A 19,056-nucleotide genomic window follows, 5' to 3' on the forward strand; every position below is an offset into this window, starting at 1 on the left:
AGATATAGGGTAGATTGGGAAGGTGATGCCAGGAGACTATTTTAGTAATTAATCACAGTCCTTTTTCTCAGTTGATTGGCAGATTTTAATGCTTAAATTTTTTTCTTTCGGGCTGGAGAGATGGCTTAGTGGTTAAGAATACTGTCTGCTCTTTCAAAGGTCCCGAGTTCAATTCCCAGCAACACCATGGTAGCTCACAACCATCTGTAATGAGATTTGGTGCCCTCTACTGGCCTGCAGACATACATGCAGACAGAACGCTATACACATAATAAATAAATCTTTAAAACAAATTTAAAATTTTTTCCTTCATTCTCAGTAAATTATATATAATGATATTCCCATTTTCTGAATTCTCACTTTGGAATCTCCTAGAGTATGTTAGAAAATACAGATACTTCTATATGGACACAGAGATTTGAGGTTAATTTTTAGTATCTGGCCTGGTAATGAAAATATTTTATTTTATTTAAAAGCTAAGGGAATTCCAACATGCAGCCAAAATTGGGTATGCTCTGCATGCTGTTCTCTTGAAAGAGAGCCATGTCTTTTCCCACCTTACCCCACCTTTCTCCCCTTCTCATATTTGTGCCTATTCTTTTTAGAAATTTAGATCTGAATCTAATACTATACTTTGAGCACCAAGTTCATATGAATTTTAGCCTTAGGCCCTGAACAGATTTATTTTCAGACCTTTTCATTTCATTTTAGTAAACGTATGCATTAACTGTGTGTGAGTGTGGTGTTTGTGTTCAATGTGAAAGATAGAGGCCACTCATACAGAATGAGCTCAGCCGGGTGTGTTCTGTTCTGTCATAGAATATAAAGTGAGGGGAAAGTCTTCCCATTAGCAGAAAGAACCATTATACCTCTTACCCCCAGCTACAGGTTTAGGCCTTCTGAAAAACATAGAAACTAAAAGAGAGTAGTTGCCTTTGACCAAATGTCTGTAGTGATTTCATGAGCTACCAATCTGTTTTGCCTAGGGAACTATCAGGGCTCAGCCATGTACATATATGGTATATCTCTGTTGATGTGTGTGGGGGTAAGGATACAGTAGCCATACATTCACTAGCTCACTCTCATGGAAAAGTCAAAGCTAAAGAGACATGAGGAAGCCGGGCATTGGTGGCCCACACCTTTAGTACCAGCACTTGGTATACAGAGCGAGTTCCAGGACAGCCTCCAAAGCCACAGAGAAACCCTGTCTCAAAAAGTGAGAGAGAGAGAGAGAGAGAGAGAGAGAGAGAGAGAGGAGAAGGTGTCCCAAACAATCCCTCATTACACAAGGTATGATGCCATTTGTTGATGTAGCCTGTTGATAGGATAAGGAGGGCTGTTGCTTCTATTGTAGTTAAGCTCAAGTACAGGGAAAGCGTGAAAGCTTTTGGTTTTAGGTTCCCTTTCCCAACTTGCTAAATGTAAAGTTAGTACAAAACCACGGGATGATGGTTTTAATCAGTGTAAAGAAATGGACACTTGACAGCCGGCCGAGCGTTGGTGGCGCACGCCTTTAATCCCAGCACTCGGGAGGCAGAGGCAGGCGGATCTCTGAGTTCAAGGCCAGCCTGGTCTACAAGAGCTAGTTCCAAGATAGCCTCCAAAGCTACAGAGAAACCTTGTCTCGGAAAACCAAAAGAAAGAAAGAAAGAAAGAGAGAGAGAGAGAGAGAGAGAGAGAGAGAGAGAGAGAAATAAAGAAAGAAAAAGAAAAGAAATGGACACTTGATTTCCCTTTTCTTGTAAGTACAAGACACTTTTGTTGAAGTATGGTTGGAGGAATGGTGAGGGCAGATGATTTTTAGGTCAATTTTTGTGATAGTAAGAGTACAAGAATTTTTATTGTCTATACTTTGGCTATATCTTGATAATTGTGGGCCCAGTGTCTCCTGAGAATTAGTGTAGTTAGAATTTTAGGTTCTTCTCTAGTAGTTATTTCTAAGCAGTGAACTCCCTGTGTTTCATCTTCTAATAAGATAAAGTATCTCTTAAACTTTTCCTGTCTCTAAGAGCTAAGTGCTAGCTGCTGCTTTTTGAATTGGAGTATGGAAGTTAGCTAAGCATTGTACGAGATCTGGTGTGGGAACCAGGTGGTTCAGCCTTGATGCTTGCATTCTCACAGGCCAGGTCACTTGCTCCTTCCCTGCTGCCTCCCTGGAAAGCCCACCCTGAGGCTTCCACCAGCTCTTTCTATTTTGCATCCCCTGAGATGCAGCTTCCACACTGATACTCATGTCAGGCTTCTGCCTCCTGTTAAATGTGAGCCAAGTGGCCTGCTCAGCCTCCCTCAGCAGGAGGAAACTAAACACAGACACATACTGCATGTTTGCATGCTCACAGGAAGTCACTTCCATCTCATCCGTGGACTAATCTCTCTCTCTCTCTCTCTCTCTCTCTCTCTCTCTCTCTCTCTCTCTCTCTCTCTCTCTTCCTTTTCTATGTTTTTCTCTTTATATATTCTGTAGCTGCCTGAAAATGCTCAACCTGTGGTGAGTCCCTCTCTCTAGTCCACATGCAAGGGGAGTGGACCTGACTAGACTGGGATTGGCAAAGCATTAGAAATACTGAATGAATTCCATATACCTCTTCATGTCTTAGCCACCCAGACTGAGGAGATTAGGGCCACAAGATCGGGTGGGACCGGCCTGTACCCAGAAGTCAATCTTTTCCTTCTTTTCTTTCAATCCCACCTCATTTGTCACTGCACCCTCCTACCAAAAATGATCTCACGATACCCAAACTTAACTTTTTTTTTTTTTTTAAGATGAGTGAACTTCCTTCTTCCAATTTTTTTTCTTCCAAGTTACGACTATCACTATCAGGAGAGGGGCCAAGGTTAGAAAGATAAGGTTTTAGACATTTCAATAACCACAGAACAGTGTTCTCACCAGATAATCAATCTCACCTTTAGCAACTTGTTTTGAAATGTGGAAATAGGCTGTTTGGAGGAAATCCATAAGTGCCTTGTTGATTTTGTTTTTTCATCTATAGTAAGAGTCTCTAAAAAAGGAAAACTCTTTGAAAGAAAGATCAACATTTTGGTGTTGGTTGGACATTGCTGGTTTTTTTATGTTTTTTCTTTATTCTTTGATAAGAGGATAGTGGGTTAGAGTTGACAAGGATATGGGAACCTGTCTTTTCTTCCAAGAAAGATTTTTTAGTACAGATGTAGGACATATGGGGATGTGGAAGGAAAATCCCTGAAGGATTCATGTTGGTGACAGTTTGTAACCCTCCCACATATCTGTACATATAAGGTCATATTCTATGCTAATCTGTAATATAAGGTCATATTCTATGCTAATAGCCTTTTGGATTCTGACTACTTCATTTAGAAAAATTATCTTCAGTACCTGAGTTGGGCCTTGATTTCTGAACTCTGACTATCTAAGGTAAATTGTCCACGGGGGTTTGCCTAGGAATAGATATGTATTGAAGATAACAGTTGGGTTTTATGGCAGTATGATTGGTAGTGTTAGGGTTTCAAAGAGGACATTTGGCCTGTTCATGTGTCTGTGTAATCTAATGTTGTCATGGTCTGTTTTTTTTTTCTTGTGAGGTGTCAGTCACATGATCCCAATTACAAATACTTTAGGTCCTACTATGCTTGTCCAACCTTGTGCATAGAACTCAGAGACCTGGGATGGCAGAGAAGAACAGGGCAAGTGAAGGGGAGCCCTGCCCTAGAGGCTTAGGTGTCACCCAGCTATAAAGTGAATCATACATATGTGAAAGGACAAGGACTTGTCCAGAACTCTCATGTTATTCTCAGAAGGCTGACAGGGTGTGCAATCACTGTGCATTCTCAAGGAAGACTCTTAGGCACAGCAAGACTTGAGCAGAGGAGGAAAAAGAGGGTGTGGTAAAGAAGAGAAACCACCAGGAGAGTGCTGAGATGATATGGCGCAGGAATGATAGAAGTGATGGTCAGGTCAAAGGCCTGTGAGAAGAGTGTTTGATGGCTTATGGGGAGAATCCTGGATCAGTTTTGACTCTAACTTGTAAGAATTTCTGATCACTCAAAGGATCAACTGGAAGGGAACCTAAGACACAAAGGGAGTCATTTGTCCTCACTTTGCTCTGAGGAGCATATCAGTGTAGAGTGATTTAACCTCAAGTCTGGATCCTCTTGCTGGTGGTCAACATAGAAACCAAAGGCTTTAAGAACAGACTGAGGTCTCCTTCCTGGTTGATGGAATTAAAAGCTTCTACTCCAGCTGAAGCTGTTTAAGGCTCAATATGGCACTCTGCGCATGTGCACTCTAGTGAGTCAGTGGTAGCACACGCTAATTCCCATGAGTTGCCCTGAACAAAGTAAAAGAGAATCCATTGGACATTTAGAAATGGGCCCAGTATTTCAGATATTTTGGGAGTGTTTTTATTTGAAAACACAAAAATCATTATCTCTGGGTCCTCCACATAGAAAGTAAAAACAGAGATTAATTTTTAGAGTTTATAAACCCAATGAAAATCATAGTTGAAACAGGTAAGACTGGTGGGCTAGAGAGTTGGCTCAGAGGTTAAGAGTACTGACTGCTCTTCCAGAGGTCCTGAGTTTGATTCCCAGCAACCACATGGTGGCTCACAACCATCTGTAATGAGATTTGGTGCCTTCTTCTGGCCTGCAGGCAGAACACTGTATATATACTAAATAAATAATTAAAAAAGTCCCTGTCTCACTAGGCAGTTGTGGCACATGCCTTTAATCCCAGCACTTGAGAGGCAGAGGCACGTGGGTCTCTGTGAGTTCAAGGCCAGACTGGTTTACAAAGTGAAACAAAGTCCAAGACAGCCAGGACTGTTACTGTTACACAGAAAAACCTGTCTCACAAAAAGAAAAGAAAAGAAACTCCTGTCTCAAAATTCCACATTTTATTCATGAATTTCAATTCTTGGAAAGCTCACATTGCTATTTGTGTAAATGTTTATTTCTGCAATCTGAGAAACTTTCTCAGTCTAGATAAGGTGATATACACCTATAAATCCTAGAACTGTGGAGGCTGAGGCCAAAGGATTGCACAATTGAAGCCAGCCTTGGCTACATAATAACGACTTCCTGTCTCAAAAGAGAAAAGAAACTTTATCCAAATTTTTACTGATGAAAATATTAGGAACACTGTTAGAAAATATAGTAACATGGGCCAAGCGGTGGTGGTGTACACCTGTAATCCCAGCTCTCAGGAAACAGAGGCAGTTGGATCTCTGTGAGTTTGAGGCTGGCCTGGTCAGCAGAGTGAGTTCCAGGACAGGTTCCAGAGTTACACAGAGAAACCCTGTCTGGAAAAATTGAGAGAGAGCTGGTGGGGAGATAAAATAAAGTAACACAAGAGGTCTAAAAGGAGAGGGCTAAAGTGCAGGGAGGAGATAGCAGTATGGGAGTGAGCAGTAGTTTCTGTTGTATATGAGCGTCCCTTGCACTGAAGCCTGGGAGGTGGGCTGGAGAGAGGACTCAGGGAAGTACCTGCTGCTCCTCCAGACAAGGCAGTTTCATTTCCCAGCAACCACAGAGCAGCCCTCGGGAATCTGATACCTTCCCCAAGCTTATGTGGGCACCAGCCACTCAACATGGTACACAGACATACATACAGGCAAACTCATACACATAAAATAATACTCATACACATAAAATACATACACTCATACACATAAAATAATAAGTTATTTTAAAGAACCCTGGAAGGATTAGGTAAGAGAGTTAAGATAGTTTGCTAAGAAAGAGTTTTCTTTCAAGGATCATGTATCTGAACTATAACTTACAACTTTATTCTCCTCCATCATCTGGCATCTTTGACTCATCCACTGCCTTCTACCCACCCTTCTCATTTTCCATTTGTCATTTCTGTAAAAACCATACCTTTTGCATCAACCTTGTCATAGCCCTCAACATCCCCTTCTCCAATGCCTGCACAGCAGCCACACTTCTAGTCCAAAGACTGGAGTAAGGAGGGCATCTTCAGGGTTAGGGTGAACCAGTACCAACACTCTTCTACAGGCTGTTCCCCCAAGAGATGGCACTTGGAGGACCTCAGCCTCTACCTTAAACAAACCAGTTGCTAACTCTGTCTGGATCAGTGGATTAGTCCTGAACAGTCTTGGGGAACTAAATGGGAAATTCCCTGTGACCAGGGTTTCCTGAGGATTAGCTCCTGGGCTTCAGGCACTTGTCTTCTTGGGGTTATTAGCACCTGTGCTCATGTCAGGAAATAAAGGTTCACCCTTTATGAGCTAGAGCTTCTGCTTACTCCAGGTGTTATGTTGGGGATAAGAACAAGACACAAAGAATCTGTAGTTGTTTGTTGGCATTATGCCAGAGTTCTAGATTTCCTACTTTGTTTGAGATTTATTTGCCTCAGTTTAGCCTCCTTGCCTACTGGCCAGTGAGTTGCATTGAACTGCTGCTGGTGTCAAGAGGCATTCATTAGAGGCTATTTTTATAGCACCCTCCATCTTGGTTCTAGACAAAGATGGAGTATCTGGGTTTGATGTTAGTCTAGAAACAAAGCCTTCTTCATCCTTCTTCCAGAAATGCCTGTGGCAGCCATGTCCAATGGACAACATTTTGATAATCAGGTGGAGTGGCTGCAACTCAAATCAGATGTTACCTCTAACTTTCTGATAGGCATGGCCTGTTCCAGTGTATGTGAACTGTAGATGGTGGGCAGCCATGTGGGTGGGCACCAGGAGAAAAAAAAAAAACCCTACCTCCTGCAGTAAGCAGAAGCAGGCAGAGATCTGCAGGGAGCTAGAGACTTCTAGACTGACTTAAATGTTCTTGTGCTCCAGGTGCTGCTGTTTCTTTAAGAGAAAAAGGAAGAAGACTGCTCAGCGACACAAGTGACCAGTGCCTCCCAGGAGTCCTCAAGTCCTGGGGACTCTGGTTCCAATTGCACCTGCAGCTCCTGCCATTTCTCATTGGAAGGGACTCCTCTGTGGGGGAGGGTGGCGATCCAAACCAAAAAGAAGAAAACAGATGCCCCCAGAAGGAGCCAGTGCAGGCAGCCAGGGCCCAGTGGGCCAGTGGCAATCCCCTCTGTCTGAGCTCTGAGCAGGTCCAGAGCTGCTGCTTCTCCACTGCTTGCCCTTGGGCCATCTGGTTGACTCTCTTCCCATTGTTTACAGTGAAGGTGTCATTCACAAAAACTCAAGGACTACTACTCTCTTCCCTCCTCTTCCTTTACTCCTGGTTCTTACACCACCCGCAACCCTCTCCAGCATAAAAACTACTAAGCTAAAGGCTCTGTCAAGAAGCTGGTGGTGTGGCCAAGAAGGTAAGAGGAAGATGACAGACCTGGGCTGGAGGACTTCTCCACTTTCCAGGTGTGTCTAGTGGTATGGCTTCCTCTCCCTCTGTGCCTGGGTGACCCCAGCCCAGCTGGCCACAGGGTTCAGGTTCCTCCCTCCCTCCTTCCCTCCTTCCCTCCTGTGAAGTTACACTGTAGGACACAAGCTGTGAGAAATCTGCAGTCTACTGTCCCTGTGTGTTGGCGTTCTTAGCTTTTTTGATAAGAAATCCCTTGCTCTGACTGTAGCAAAACACGCCTGTGGTTCTGAGCAAAGGAAAGGAAACTGACTTTATTGCACTTTTAGTTTTTATTGGGGGGGGTTGTTTTTGTTTTTTAAACAACATGGCAGATGCATATTGTGTCTGGTTATATTGGGGGGTGCTTTTTTCTGTTTCAAGGGGGATGGGCCAGCCAAGCCATTCAGAGAAAATGTGGGTCCAGAGGACATTCTTGATGGAAAGAGTCTGATTTGCAGCACTTGGAAGAGAAGAAGCCAAACTCTGTGTCATCCTGAGTGAATTCTCAGGTTGGCAAGAAAACATACTTGAATTTTCATTCATCTTCTCTACTGCAGAGAAAAGTCCCCACCAGAGCCCCTTGACCTAATCAGCCTAGAGCTTGAAAGCCCAGCTCCTGAGCACTTGGGATGAGCACCGAGCCAGACTGTGACCAACCAGAAGGCACCTCATCTCAGAGAGGAGATACTTAACAACAACAACAACAAAGCAAAATTTCTGTTTCCTCCACTGCCAGGGACTTCCTACTAGATAGCCATGCAACTTTCTGTTGACTTGGGGGACAAAATTAGTGACTAAACAGCCACCACCATATTGCCAGTAGTGGACAAAAGAGGGTGACCAATCTGCCTTCCAACTGCCAGAGAAGCTTCAGGATGCAGCATCCTAGGGCCAGGAAAAGAAAATCAATGTCTCACATCTGCCCCAAGACTGAGTTAGAGCATCTAAGCTGGTCTTCCTTGGACACCAAGCCTGTGGTGATCTTGGAGCAGGTCCATAGTAGCAGGCTTAGAACTTGATGCATGGGGCTGCAGTAAGCAGGGAAGGTAAGATTGGTTGGTGCTGGGAAATTCCAGGGAAAAGGAAACTGTAATGAAAGGTCTAAAATTCTATCTTAGCAATTGAACAGAGATTCTTTCCAGATAATATGACCATGTTTTCCCCAGTACACTCTCTACCCACCACCATGGCATCTTCACTGGACATACCACCGTGAAGCATCACTGGTTGCATAGTTAACAGTGTGGGAGTTACTCTTCTCATGTTCTATTTTCATTTTAGTGGCATTTCCAAACAGTGACTTCTTACCCTAGTTGTGGCAAGGATTATTCATGTGGGCAAAGAGGTCTTGTATCTGGGCATAAAGACCTACCCACAGAGGGTAGCAGCTAGTGACTTAGTGCAGTGCAGAACTCTGCTTGTGTATGTAGAGGCCTGGAGGATGTCAGGACTCTGTGGTCAGAAATAGTATCAAATGAAGCAGAGTTTATGCTCCTTGCCTGTTCTGTTGGACCTTGGCTAGGGAATTGCTCTTCACTGGCTTCAAAGCTGCTCAGCATTTGTAAAGATTGCCACCTGGCCATTTCTTTACAAAAAATGTTTTTGTCCATGAACAGAGTAGCAGGGAGAAGTCAGATCAAACCCCTTCCCCATAAGAAATTTGAGTGTTAGGATTTGCTTCCTTCCTTTTTATTATGTAGTAGTTAAAGCTCATCGCTGAAATTTACATAGTCCCTCATTTGGCATGTGGGCAACTCTGACTTTCCCCTACAGAAACTTAAAAATCCTCATCCCAGGAAATGGTGGCAAGGCCTAGAGCATCCTGGCACTCTCTGTCCCACTAAGTGCCTCCCAACCCTGCTTCCACAATAAAGCAAAGGCAGTGACCAGCTTGGCTGCAGGGTACAGTGCCCTGTAGCTGAGCCTAAGACTTCTTTTTTTGTCTTAAAATATTTTTATAGGCTAGCTCTTGAGGGGTTGAACCTGAGTGGTTTGTGGGAGTGGGGAAGGATCCTTCCTAATGCACTGTTGGCACCTTCCAGGCTCCACAAATCCCTTACTAGATATTTGGGTTTTGTAGCAAAGGTCCCTTTAACATGCAGGGCGGTGGTGATCTTTTCAAGGCCATTGACACTCCAAGTTAGTCCCAAAGCTGATCTTCCTTAAAATTAAATATTACTAAGTTCCCCAGAAACAATCTGCTCATCTGTGGCACATCAGGCTTCATGCACATCCCTGTTTCTGTCAGTTACCTGGCTGCAAGCTCAGCTAGATCCTCATCCTAGTCCACATGCTCCATCTCAGTTACAACTCCTAAGGACAGTTTTAGAGACATTTGATAATTGTACTATTTGGAGTTTCCTTAAGCTTTGCTGTCCTTGAGGTATTGCAGCCTGAGCAGACTTGGGTGCAAGCAGGCCAGGGGTTACACCAAGGTGTAAAGTATCCTGTTATTCCAGTGGATTTTCAGAGTTCGCACTCATGACTGCCTTAATTAACATTCTTCTATTTTGGGTCTGTCTAGGAGCAAACAGGGTCTGTGAAGGTATGTGTAAATCAGGTGACTAGGTAAGTCTCCAGTTAAAATTCTCATCTCAATTGGAACAAATTACAGAGACAGCAAGGATCCTAAGGTTTCTGAAAGTGTTAGTTTCCTTTTCATTTTTAGTGAATGACATAGAACTCAAAACAGCCCATGTCCATTAGCCAGATGGTGTCCATCTTCTGTAAAGTGACTTCTAGTTTACTACAGAGGTAGTGCTTATTATGTGTTGATATCCAGTGTTAGCAACCACTTGTAATGCCAAAAGTACGAAGCAATGGTAATGTTAAAGTGGTGGCTAAGGATCATAGCCTTAATTTAAAAAAATAATGTAAAAGATAATCCATTCCCCCTCCATGTTGAGCAAGCATGGCTGCATTTCTCAAGAATATCTTTCTCAGAAGCCTAGGAAGCATTTCCTCAAAGGAATTTGGTCTTTATCTTCCAAATGTCCCTCCTAAACCCACATGACTCCTGTGTCCCCGCCACCTCTTCCATGTTCATACTGAAACCAGTTTTCCATTCCTGTTTTGTTGCCCTGGTAATGCTTTGTCCAGTGTCAGTCATGCCAGGGCTTGAGTTTTTCAGACTAGGACTTTGCATGGTCATACAACCAACATTGCCTTTGCCAAGCCACTGCCACCATCCCCTCCATTGCCCCAAATAGGCAGGTTGATTCCAGAGACCCTCAGGGAGCCAGGATAATTAGTACCCAAATGGATTGGCCATGTGGGTAACAAGCACTTATCTCTGGGTTTCTTGATTTTGCAGACATCAAGGAAGTCCCATGTAGATGTTGATGGCAAATAACTCCAGCCTTCCCCATGATGGGTTGGTAGCAATCAAATAAGAATTCCTTTGTTTGTTGGGGGACTTTGTTTTAAGGGGGTTAATTTGTGAGTATGAAAAGGAGAGGCCACTATGGTCCTTCTGTGAGTTTGTAGAGTTTTGAGCAGTGTTTTCATCACCAGTCTTGGGAGTCTCTGATCCAATAACCAGTCTTAAGGTGTTTGTCCTACTCCTTTTGCAGGTTAACTAAGTACAGAAGAATAGAATTCTTATTGTATCAAAATAGTTAGTAGATCCCTGGATATAGGCAGTAGTAGTTAACATATTTTCTCAAAAAACCAACCAGGAAACCCACTCCAGTATTTACACATCAACTTATCAAGGAAAAAAAAGTGAAAATGCACTCCATATATCTCTAGTTCAATTACCACACTTGATGTTATAAAGAAACCTCGGTTGTGTGGACAGGATCTCTCTCTCTCTCTCTCTCTCTCTCTCTCTCTCTCTCTCTCTCTCTCTCTCTCTCTCTCTTTTCCCCCACCCCCATCACAATCACATTTCTGGTGCCATCACCACCTTTAAGGTCTCAGAGCAGAGGATTATCTGTGGTAATAAGCCAGAGTGCATTGCAGTCATCCCAGTAATGCACAGACAACTGCCATCCAAACTAACCCAAATCCACTTTTCAGGGTGGGTGAATCATTTTGGTACCCCTCTTTGGGAGCTCCAGACCAAATCCCAGGCTAACCCATGCACCAAAACCTTTTAGAAGGCTTACAATCTGTTCGGAATGTCTCAGGAAACATGAGCCATTTCTTGGGGGATACATGTATTTACCGATGAATATGTGCACTCATCTGTGCGTGGTTTGTTCTCATAGGCAGCACAGGCTCCTGGGAATTATGTGTTCTCAGTGTTCTCAGAGACAGTGTGACAAATGAGCTGCTCAGATCGGTGAGCAAGCTGGCTCTGGGAAGGAACCTTGTTTATCAAGCAGAGAACCGCAGAAAAGATGAAACCAAAAATGCTATAACCCTCTAATGGAAAGTAATGTTGATGCAGCAATTCCCATTGGATATATTACACTCTTTAATTTATTATTTGTGGTTTTTTTTAAGTTTTACCCATTGTACTCTTTAAAAAATATTGGGATGTTGGTTGCAATTTTTTTAAGTAGATGATGTATAAATCAGCTGTGGAAATCAGTTTGATTTCATGTGTGGATGTGTCTAGTTATTGTTAAATGACTTTTTTCTACTTTTTTTTTTTTAAGATACATAATGTTTCCTAAACCCTGGCACTGGAAAAAAAAAAAAAACAAAACAAAACAAAAAAAAACGCAGCTGTGAAAAATGAAACTTGTAGTATTTTTTAAATGAATGTCAATTTTGAGTGTATTTGAAATGTTTCCTCCAATAGAGAGATTTGGACACCATTGTGGAAAACTCCTCTGCAGAGGAAGTAGCCTTTGGAGAAAATGGGATGTGGGTCTGGATATGTTATCTCAGAGTAGCCCATTTCATAGGGCACCATGGACAATACAAATGTGATCTTTAAGTATACCTCTTCCCCAGTTTGGGGAGGAAAGGACTCAGTTTGCACCCTTTTTGTATGTAAAATAAAATGTCCTACCTTTCTTGGCTACATTTACTTCCTTGGTCCATTAGTTGGTTTTTAGTGTCCCCTGGTTTATTTCTAAGAATCTGGCAAGGACAGACAGATGGGAATCTGTCTTTAAACAAAAACAATGTCTGGTAATTTGGGACTCTGCCTTCATTCCTTGAGCCGAGTGTTATCCTCTCCTCTGAGTCTCTTTAAAAATAATTATTCCTGGGCCAGCAGAATGGCCCAGAGGATAAAGGTACTTGCTGCACAGGTCTGGCAACCTGAGTTTAATCCCCAGAATCCATGTTTTTAAAAAGGCAAAAAGAACAAGCTGAATCAGCAGTTGTCCTCTGACATCCACATGTGTGCCATGGCATGTACCATCCACACACATGTTGTTGGTTTTGTTTTTTTTTTTTCCTAATATTTCAGGGCTGGGAAGATAAGTTGGTAAAGTACATGAGTATGAGAACCCAGATTTGGTCCCCAGCACCATGTGAAAAGTCAGGTGTGGTGGCACTTGTAATCCTAGTGCTGGAAAGGAAATGACCAACAGACCCTGCAGTTGGCTCACCAGCCAACTCAGCCCTAAAGCAAACCCCCAGCCCCATTAATAGACCTTATCTCAACAAATGAGAGGAGACGGGCTGAAAATAGGACTCAGCAGTTATGAACTAGGTACTGTAATTACAGGAACCAAGTGCAGGTCCCAGTACCATGTTGGGTAGATCACAGTTGCCTCTAGCTCCAAGGTGTCCAGTGTCCAGTGGCTTCTGGCCACTGTGAGCACCTACATATGTTCACAGAGGCAGATCCACAAAAGTAGCAAACAGAGGACACAAGGTACTTGAGGAACAACACCTGTGGTTGTCCTCTGCCCTTTACACATGAAAACATACACAAACACACAAATATTCCGAACTAGGAATGATGGTACACACCTGTAATACCAACATTTGGGAGGCAGAGGCAGGTTGATCTCTGTAAGTTCAAGGCCAGTCTGGTCTACAGAGTGAGTTCAAGGACAGCCAAGGCTACACAGAGCCCTGTCGAGGGAAAAAAAAAAAAAAAGCACTACATTTAGGAGGGGGGTTTCCAAACAGGGTTTCTCTGTCCTGGAACTAGCTCTTATAGACCAGCCTGATCTCAAACTCACAGAGATCCACCTGCCTCTGCCTCCTGAGTGCTGGGATTGAAGGCGTTCGCCACCACCGCCCAGCCAATATCACTAGTCACAATTCGTTTTCATTTTTTATACATGTATATACTGTATTTTTGGTCATTTTCACATGCCCCCATACCCTGTCTCCTCTCACTCCCACTGAACTCCTTTTTCCAACTAGTACCATTTCATGGAACAGATTGTTCAAAAAGGTTTTTAGATTTTTTTAAATTTTATGAGTATGAATTTTGGCTTATAAAAAGATTTTTAATTCTTTTTATTTATATGAGTGTTTTATTTGCATGTCTGTGTACCACTTGCATATCTAGTACCCAGAGAAGCCAGAAGATGGTGTCAGATCCCTTAGAACTGGATTTACCAATGGTTATGAACCACTATGGAATAGCAGCCATCTCTCCAGCCCCAAGGAACAACCTTTGTGGCTTTAATTCTGCTGAGGAGCACGTATACAGGCGGAAGATACAACTGTATGGTGCATTGTAAAATCACATGTGCATACATGGCCCCTGAAACTACTGGACATAACTGGCTCTCTGGCTTCTCCTTTATTACTCCCAGCTACTTGGGAAGCTGAGACAGTATTGCAAATTCAAGGCCAGGCTAGGCTACATAGAAAGACCCTATCTGAAAATAAGATCATGACAAATGTTTTATATGAAATGTATTTTATCAGCCATCCGTTGGTGGTGCATGACTACTCCTAGCATGGGAGGCAGAGTCAGGCAGATCTCTGAATTTGAGGCCAGCCAAGGCTACATAATATGTCTTGTTTTAAAACAACTCCAAAGGATAACTGACTTGAGATTCTGCTGGGGTTTTTTCAGATTCTACCACTAGGTGGCACCCTTTGTACACCATTGTTCTTTCTATAGCTGGAGTGTGTGCTGTTTTTGTTTTTGTTTTTGTTTTCCTGATTCTGCCACTGGGCAGCACCCTTTAGAGGTGCCATTGTTTGTTATTTATTTGTCTTTTTGTCTGCAAAGCAGAAACAAGTCTCCTGACCGCTGCAGATGGGAAATTTCCAGTCATACTAATCCACTCCTGGAGTCACCTCTCCAGGCCTCAGATTCTAGCTCCCACAAGGGCATTATTGTGGCAGGTCTTACATGGGGCCATCGTCTCTTCATTGCCAGAGCTGCTGGATTGGTTGTATTAATCTTGTGCTTCCTCAACTCACCTAAATTTTCTCCTAACATAGGAACCACCAAGCCTAAACTCTCACCCCTTTGATCTATGCTAAAAAATTTCTCCCAAGGGTTTTTAGAGTACAGGGTTGCACTTTAGTTAGATAGATAGATAGATAGATAGATAGATAGATAGATAGATAGATAGATAGATAGATGAACAAATAAAGTCTGTGGCCTGAAGGGATAGCTCAGCCATTAAAAGCTAGGCTCACAACCAAAAATATAAAGTCTACACACTTACTAGGATATTGACTGGCCCTCTTATTAAATGGGATGACCATCTTACTGGCTCCCTGAACCCAGCTATGAAGACAGTTTGACTCAAAGTCTCAGGAATCCCTGTGCATCCTGATCAGTGCTCCCTTATACTGGTCAATGGTTGGCTCTTGTTCAAAACCCACCCTCTTGGCTTAAGGGTTGTGCCTCTAGGGATTATCCTGCTGTTTTGGTCTCTTGAAAAACCTCCATCACTGGCTGGAGAGTCAGACTGTCCTGCTCTCTCTCCTGGGCTGGTCCCCTTCCCCCTGTCTACAACCCATCTTCCCTATCTCTTCCAGATTCTTCCTCCTCCTCCCCAACCTCAGGCCCCTCCAGGGTGTCTCACCCTACTCTATCCACACCCACACCCTATCCCCATCTCTATTTCACCCGCTGCCCCTACCGGATCTATACCTTTTGTTTCCTCCCCTGTGTGGTTATTTCTATGCCTTCTGTTGGAGATAGACATTTTTCTCAACCTCCACTCTTCCTTCACCACCTTGGACTTGAGAGCAGCCATGCCCCTGACTGACTCAGGTCCTAGCCTCTGTTTTTCCCTTGCAACAGGCTCCCACTTCCTCCTGGGGCAGGGGACAAAGACTTAGAGGAAGGGCATTGCCCTTTTCTGATCTGTTTCTTTAATACAGCCCTGTATAAATGGAAGACCCAGACCCTTTTCCTCCTTTTCTGATAAGCCCCAGGCCCTAACTGTCCTCCTGGAATCTGCCCTCCACACCCCATCACCCTGGGATGACTGCCAGCAACTCCTGACTGTTTATTTCAGAGGAAAGGGAATATATTGGGGCAGATCAGACCAAGGGAGGTGTTTGGTCTCAGCCACTGGTACTGATGCTGAAAGGCTACTGCCTTTTGAGGCAGCTTTTCTATCCAAACACCCTGGCTGGAAGTCCAGTACACATGCAGGTTCCCAGGCCCTGGACACTTCACTGATAGCCTATGACTGTAATTCGGGGTACAGCTCCAAAAACCCAATGATTTGTTTAAGACTGTTGAGGTTCTTCAGAGCTCAAACCAGGGCATTTCCTGAGTGATTACAAAAAAAAAAAAAAAAAAAAAAAAAAAAAAAAAAACTTTCAAATTTTACACCCCTTTTGATTCACTGACTCAAAAAACACTAGGACAGGACAGGCAGTGGTGGTGCACGCCTTTAATCCCAGCACTCCGGTGGCAGAGGCAGGCAGATCTCTGTGAGTTCGAGACCAATCTGGTCTACAAGAGCTAGTTCCAGGACAGCCTCCAAAGGGTTTCCCCAGGGAAACCCTGTCTCGAAAAACCAAAAAAAAAAAAAAAAACACTAGGACATTAAATTTGGCCTTTGTCACTCCATCAACTCCAGACATGTGCAAAAAAATCCAAACGCTAGAGAGCTTAACGGAAATAAATACATTTCAGCTCATCCAAGTAGCCCAAAAAGTTTACAATAACCAAGACACACAAAGGTAGAGGCAAGCAGCCTTAGCTGCTAGCCTAGCAACACACAGGCAAAGATGCTTCCCAGTCATCTGGGAGTCTAACAGCTGTGTATGGCTTGTGTTTAAAGGAGAGATCCTCATAACACAGTGGAACTGAAAAGGGACCAAAGTACATGTTAAGTTTCAAACCCAGGAAAAAACTCTGAGGTACCTATTTAACATATCAAAACGGACCTGGCCACCAGGTTCTCCCAGCATCCCTCAGCCCTACCGATTACTGGGTGTGGCTGGCAAACCTTACCCTCTACCCTGAGCCCTCCATCTCAGGGGCTGGGCTCCCTGCCCAAAGGTTTTTCCTATATAATCCAGACATTTTGGTTACCGGTCTCTTTTGTACCTTTGGCCTCCTGGCTGCTGTACCTCGTTTCCCAGCCCCTCCTACCCTCAACTCCCCACATGGCCCAGCTCTGGATTCTCCTAGATGTCCCTGCCTCTCTATGCTCTCCCTTTTATCTACAATAAACTTTATTCTCCATCATATCTAGGAACAGTTCTGGCCTTTCTTTTCTTTTTTATTTCGTCTTTTTCCCATTCAGTACATCTATAAAAAAAGAAAGACACTAGGGGCCAGCGTCCAGACAGCACAGGACTTGAAAGGAATTCACAGCATTGGTGTATACTAGACTTTTCTGTCTGTGGGGGTTAGGGAAAAAGACACACTCTCTTGATGGTGTACTTCTTTATTCTCTATTCTCATGTTCTGTGTTCTTTCTACTATATACTTTTTTTCTACAGCTTATATACCCCAACAAAGTTTTTCAGGCAATATAGTGTGGTTACATTCTGTTTTTCAAGTGAATAATTACAATGAATATAAAACAAACAGTAAAAACAAAACAGCATGTTTTCCATATCCCTTACATGACTAAACACTCTGTATCACAGGTGAAAAACAAATTATTCTAAGAACTCAAGCAAATTGTTATAGATTAACCATGTGGGCAAGCAGGGTATTATTCTCAGTTGGCTCTTTTACTGGCAGGCTACAATTTTGCAGTTACAAAGAAAGGGACAATTACAATTACTTTATTACTATTTTGGAAGGTAGGGTTTTTTTGTTTTTTGTTTGTTTGTTTTGCATCTACACTACAAGGCAGAAGTCTAAGGAGCAAATTTTTTATGTGTTTTTATTTGCCATTTGGTAACAAGCAGCAACTGCTTCAGTCTGCCAAGAACCAGACAATGGGGGTTTGTCTTCAGTTTTGCTTAGGGGAGTGAACTGTCTCTTTTTAAATTTATTTTTTATTTGTTTTATATTTTTTTATGCATTGGTGTTTTGCCATGGGTGTAAGGTCCCCTGAAACTGGAGTTACAGATAGTTGTGAGCTGCCATGTTGGTGCTGGGAATTGAACCCAGGTCCTCTGGAAGAGCAGTCAGTGCTCTTAACCACTGAGCCATCCCTCCAGCCCTGAAAGGTAACTTTATAAGGAATCTTAAAGGAATCACAAACCTAAACTTTTATATATGAAAAAGAAACAGTCAGATCTACTTTAAATCTTTAAGGTACACACCCACTCAGCAATAGTTTGCTGCTGTTGTTGTTGTTATATATGTGTGTATATCAGGAGATTGAGGGAAGAAATGGGTATAAGGAATCATCACCTTTGATCATCAACCAACTTTAGCAAGGGAAATATGTCAGCTAGTAACAATTAGACTGCTTTGTAATTTTGACCTCAGCTATGTGTCTTTGTGAACTTTATATTGTCTCTTGTGTTTTTCATCTTAAATCTATTATTAAATCATCTGATCTAACTTGAAGCTCTAACTTCCAAAGTTAGAGCTTTGTTTCAATTAATGATGCACACCAAAACCTATGACTTTGTCTTTCAGCATTACGATTAAAGGAATTTTAACTTGAATTATGGCCTATGCAGCTCCTTAGGTAAAACACATAGGCCCTGACTGTGTAGCATTTCCTCATATTTATTTTCATTTATCAAAACTCTATATAAGCTAACATTATTATTATCAATTAGACAGTATAACTTAGGAAGGAATCATCTTCATGACAATCCACAGATAAAAATGCTCAGTAGAGGGGCTAGAGAAGTGGCTCAGAGGTTAAGAGCATTGACTGCTTTTCCAGAGGTCAGGTCCTGAGTACAATTTTCAGAAACCACATGGTGACTCACAACCATCTGTAATGTGATCTGGTGCCCTCTTCTAGCCTGTAGGCATGTATGCAGGTGAAATACTGCATACATAATAAATAAATTTTTGTTTTGTTTTGTTTTGTTTTGTTGTTTTTGAGACAGGGTTCCTCTGTGTAGCTTTGGACTGTGTAGCTAGTCCTATCCTAGCACTCACTCTGGAGACCAGGCTGGCCTCGAACTCACAGAGATCCGCCTGCCTCTGCCTCCCGAGTGCTGGGATTAAAGGCGTGCACCACCACTGCCTGGCTAAATAAATATTTTTTAAAAATGCCCAGTAATGCAAAGCCACAGAGAAACCCTGTCTCGAAAAATCAAAAAAAAAAAAAAAAAACTGCCCAGTAAAGCAGGATGTTTCCATGAGATAAACAGGCAGTGGGGAATCTTCCCCACACCCAATTTAACCATACCAGATACCAGAGAAAGATAATAGCAGCAAACATGTAAAGGCAATGCAGAAGCAAAAGACATTCTGGGGTTAGGCCTTGCCTAACCGATTGACTCATCAGAGAGTCTCCTCCTGGTGTGCTGACGCCTTGAACTTCA

The 19,056-nt window shown here is 42.8% G+C and overlaps 1 protein-coding gene across 7 annotated transcripts in view; it reads left to right on the plus strand.

Annotated features, from left to right (window-relative positions):
• Csnk1g1 (casein kinase 1 gamma 1) overlaps positions 1 to 7,569 on the plus strand; it is a 131,264-nt gene extending 123,695 nt beyond the window's left edge. For all 7 annotated transcript variants that reach the window (XM_027411313.2, XM_027411314.2, XM_035443779.1 and 4 more), the window contains one exon: positions 6,783 to 7,569. In XM_027411313.2, the coding sequence (XP_027267114.1) occupies positions 6,783 to 6,837 (55 nt within the window). In that variant the 3' untranslated portion in view covers positions 6,838 to 7,569. The remainder of the gene's footprint in view (positions 1 to 6,782) is intronic.
• Positions 7,570 to 19,056: the final 11,487 nt, after the last annotated feature.

The sequence above is a fragment of the Cricetulus griseus genome, chromosome 4 (assembly GCF_003668045.3).
Source record: "Cricetulus griseus strain 17A/GY chromosome 4, alternate assembly CriGri-PICRH-1.0, whole genome shotgun sequence".
In the NCBI taxonomy this organism is placed as follows: domain Eukaryota; kingdom Metazoa; phylum Chordata; class Mammalia; order Rodentia; family Cricetidae; genus Cricetulus; species Cricetulus griseus.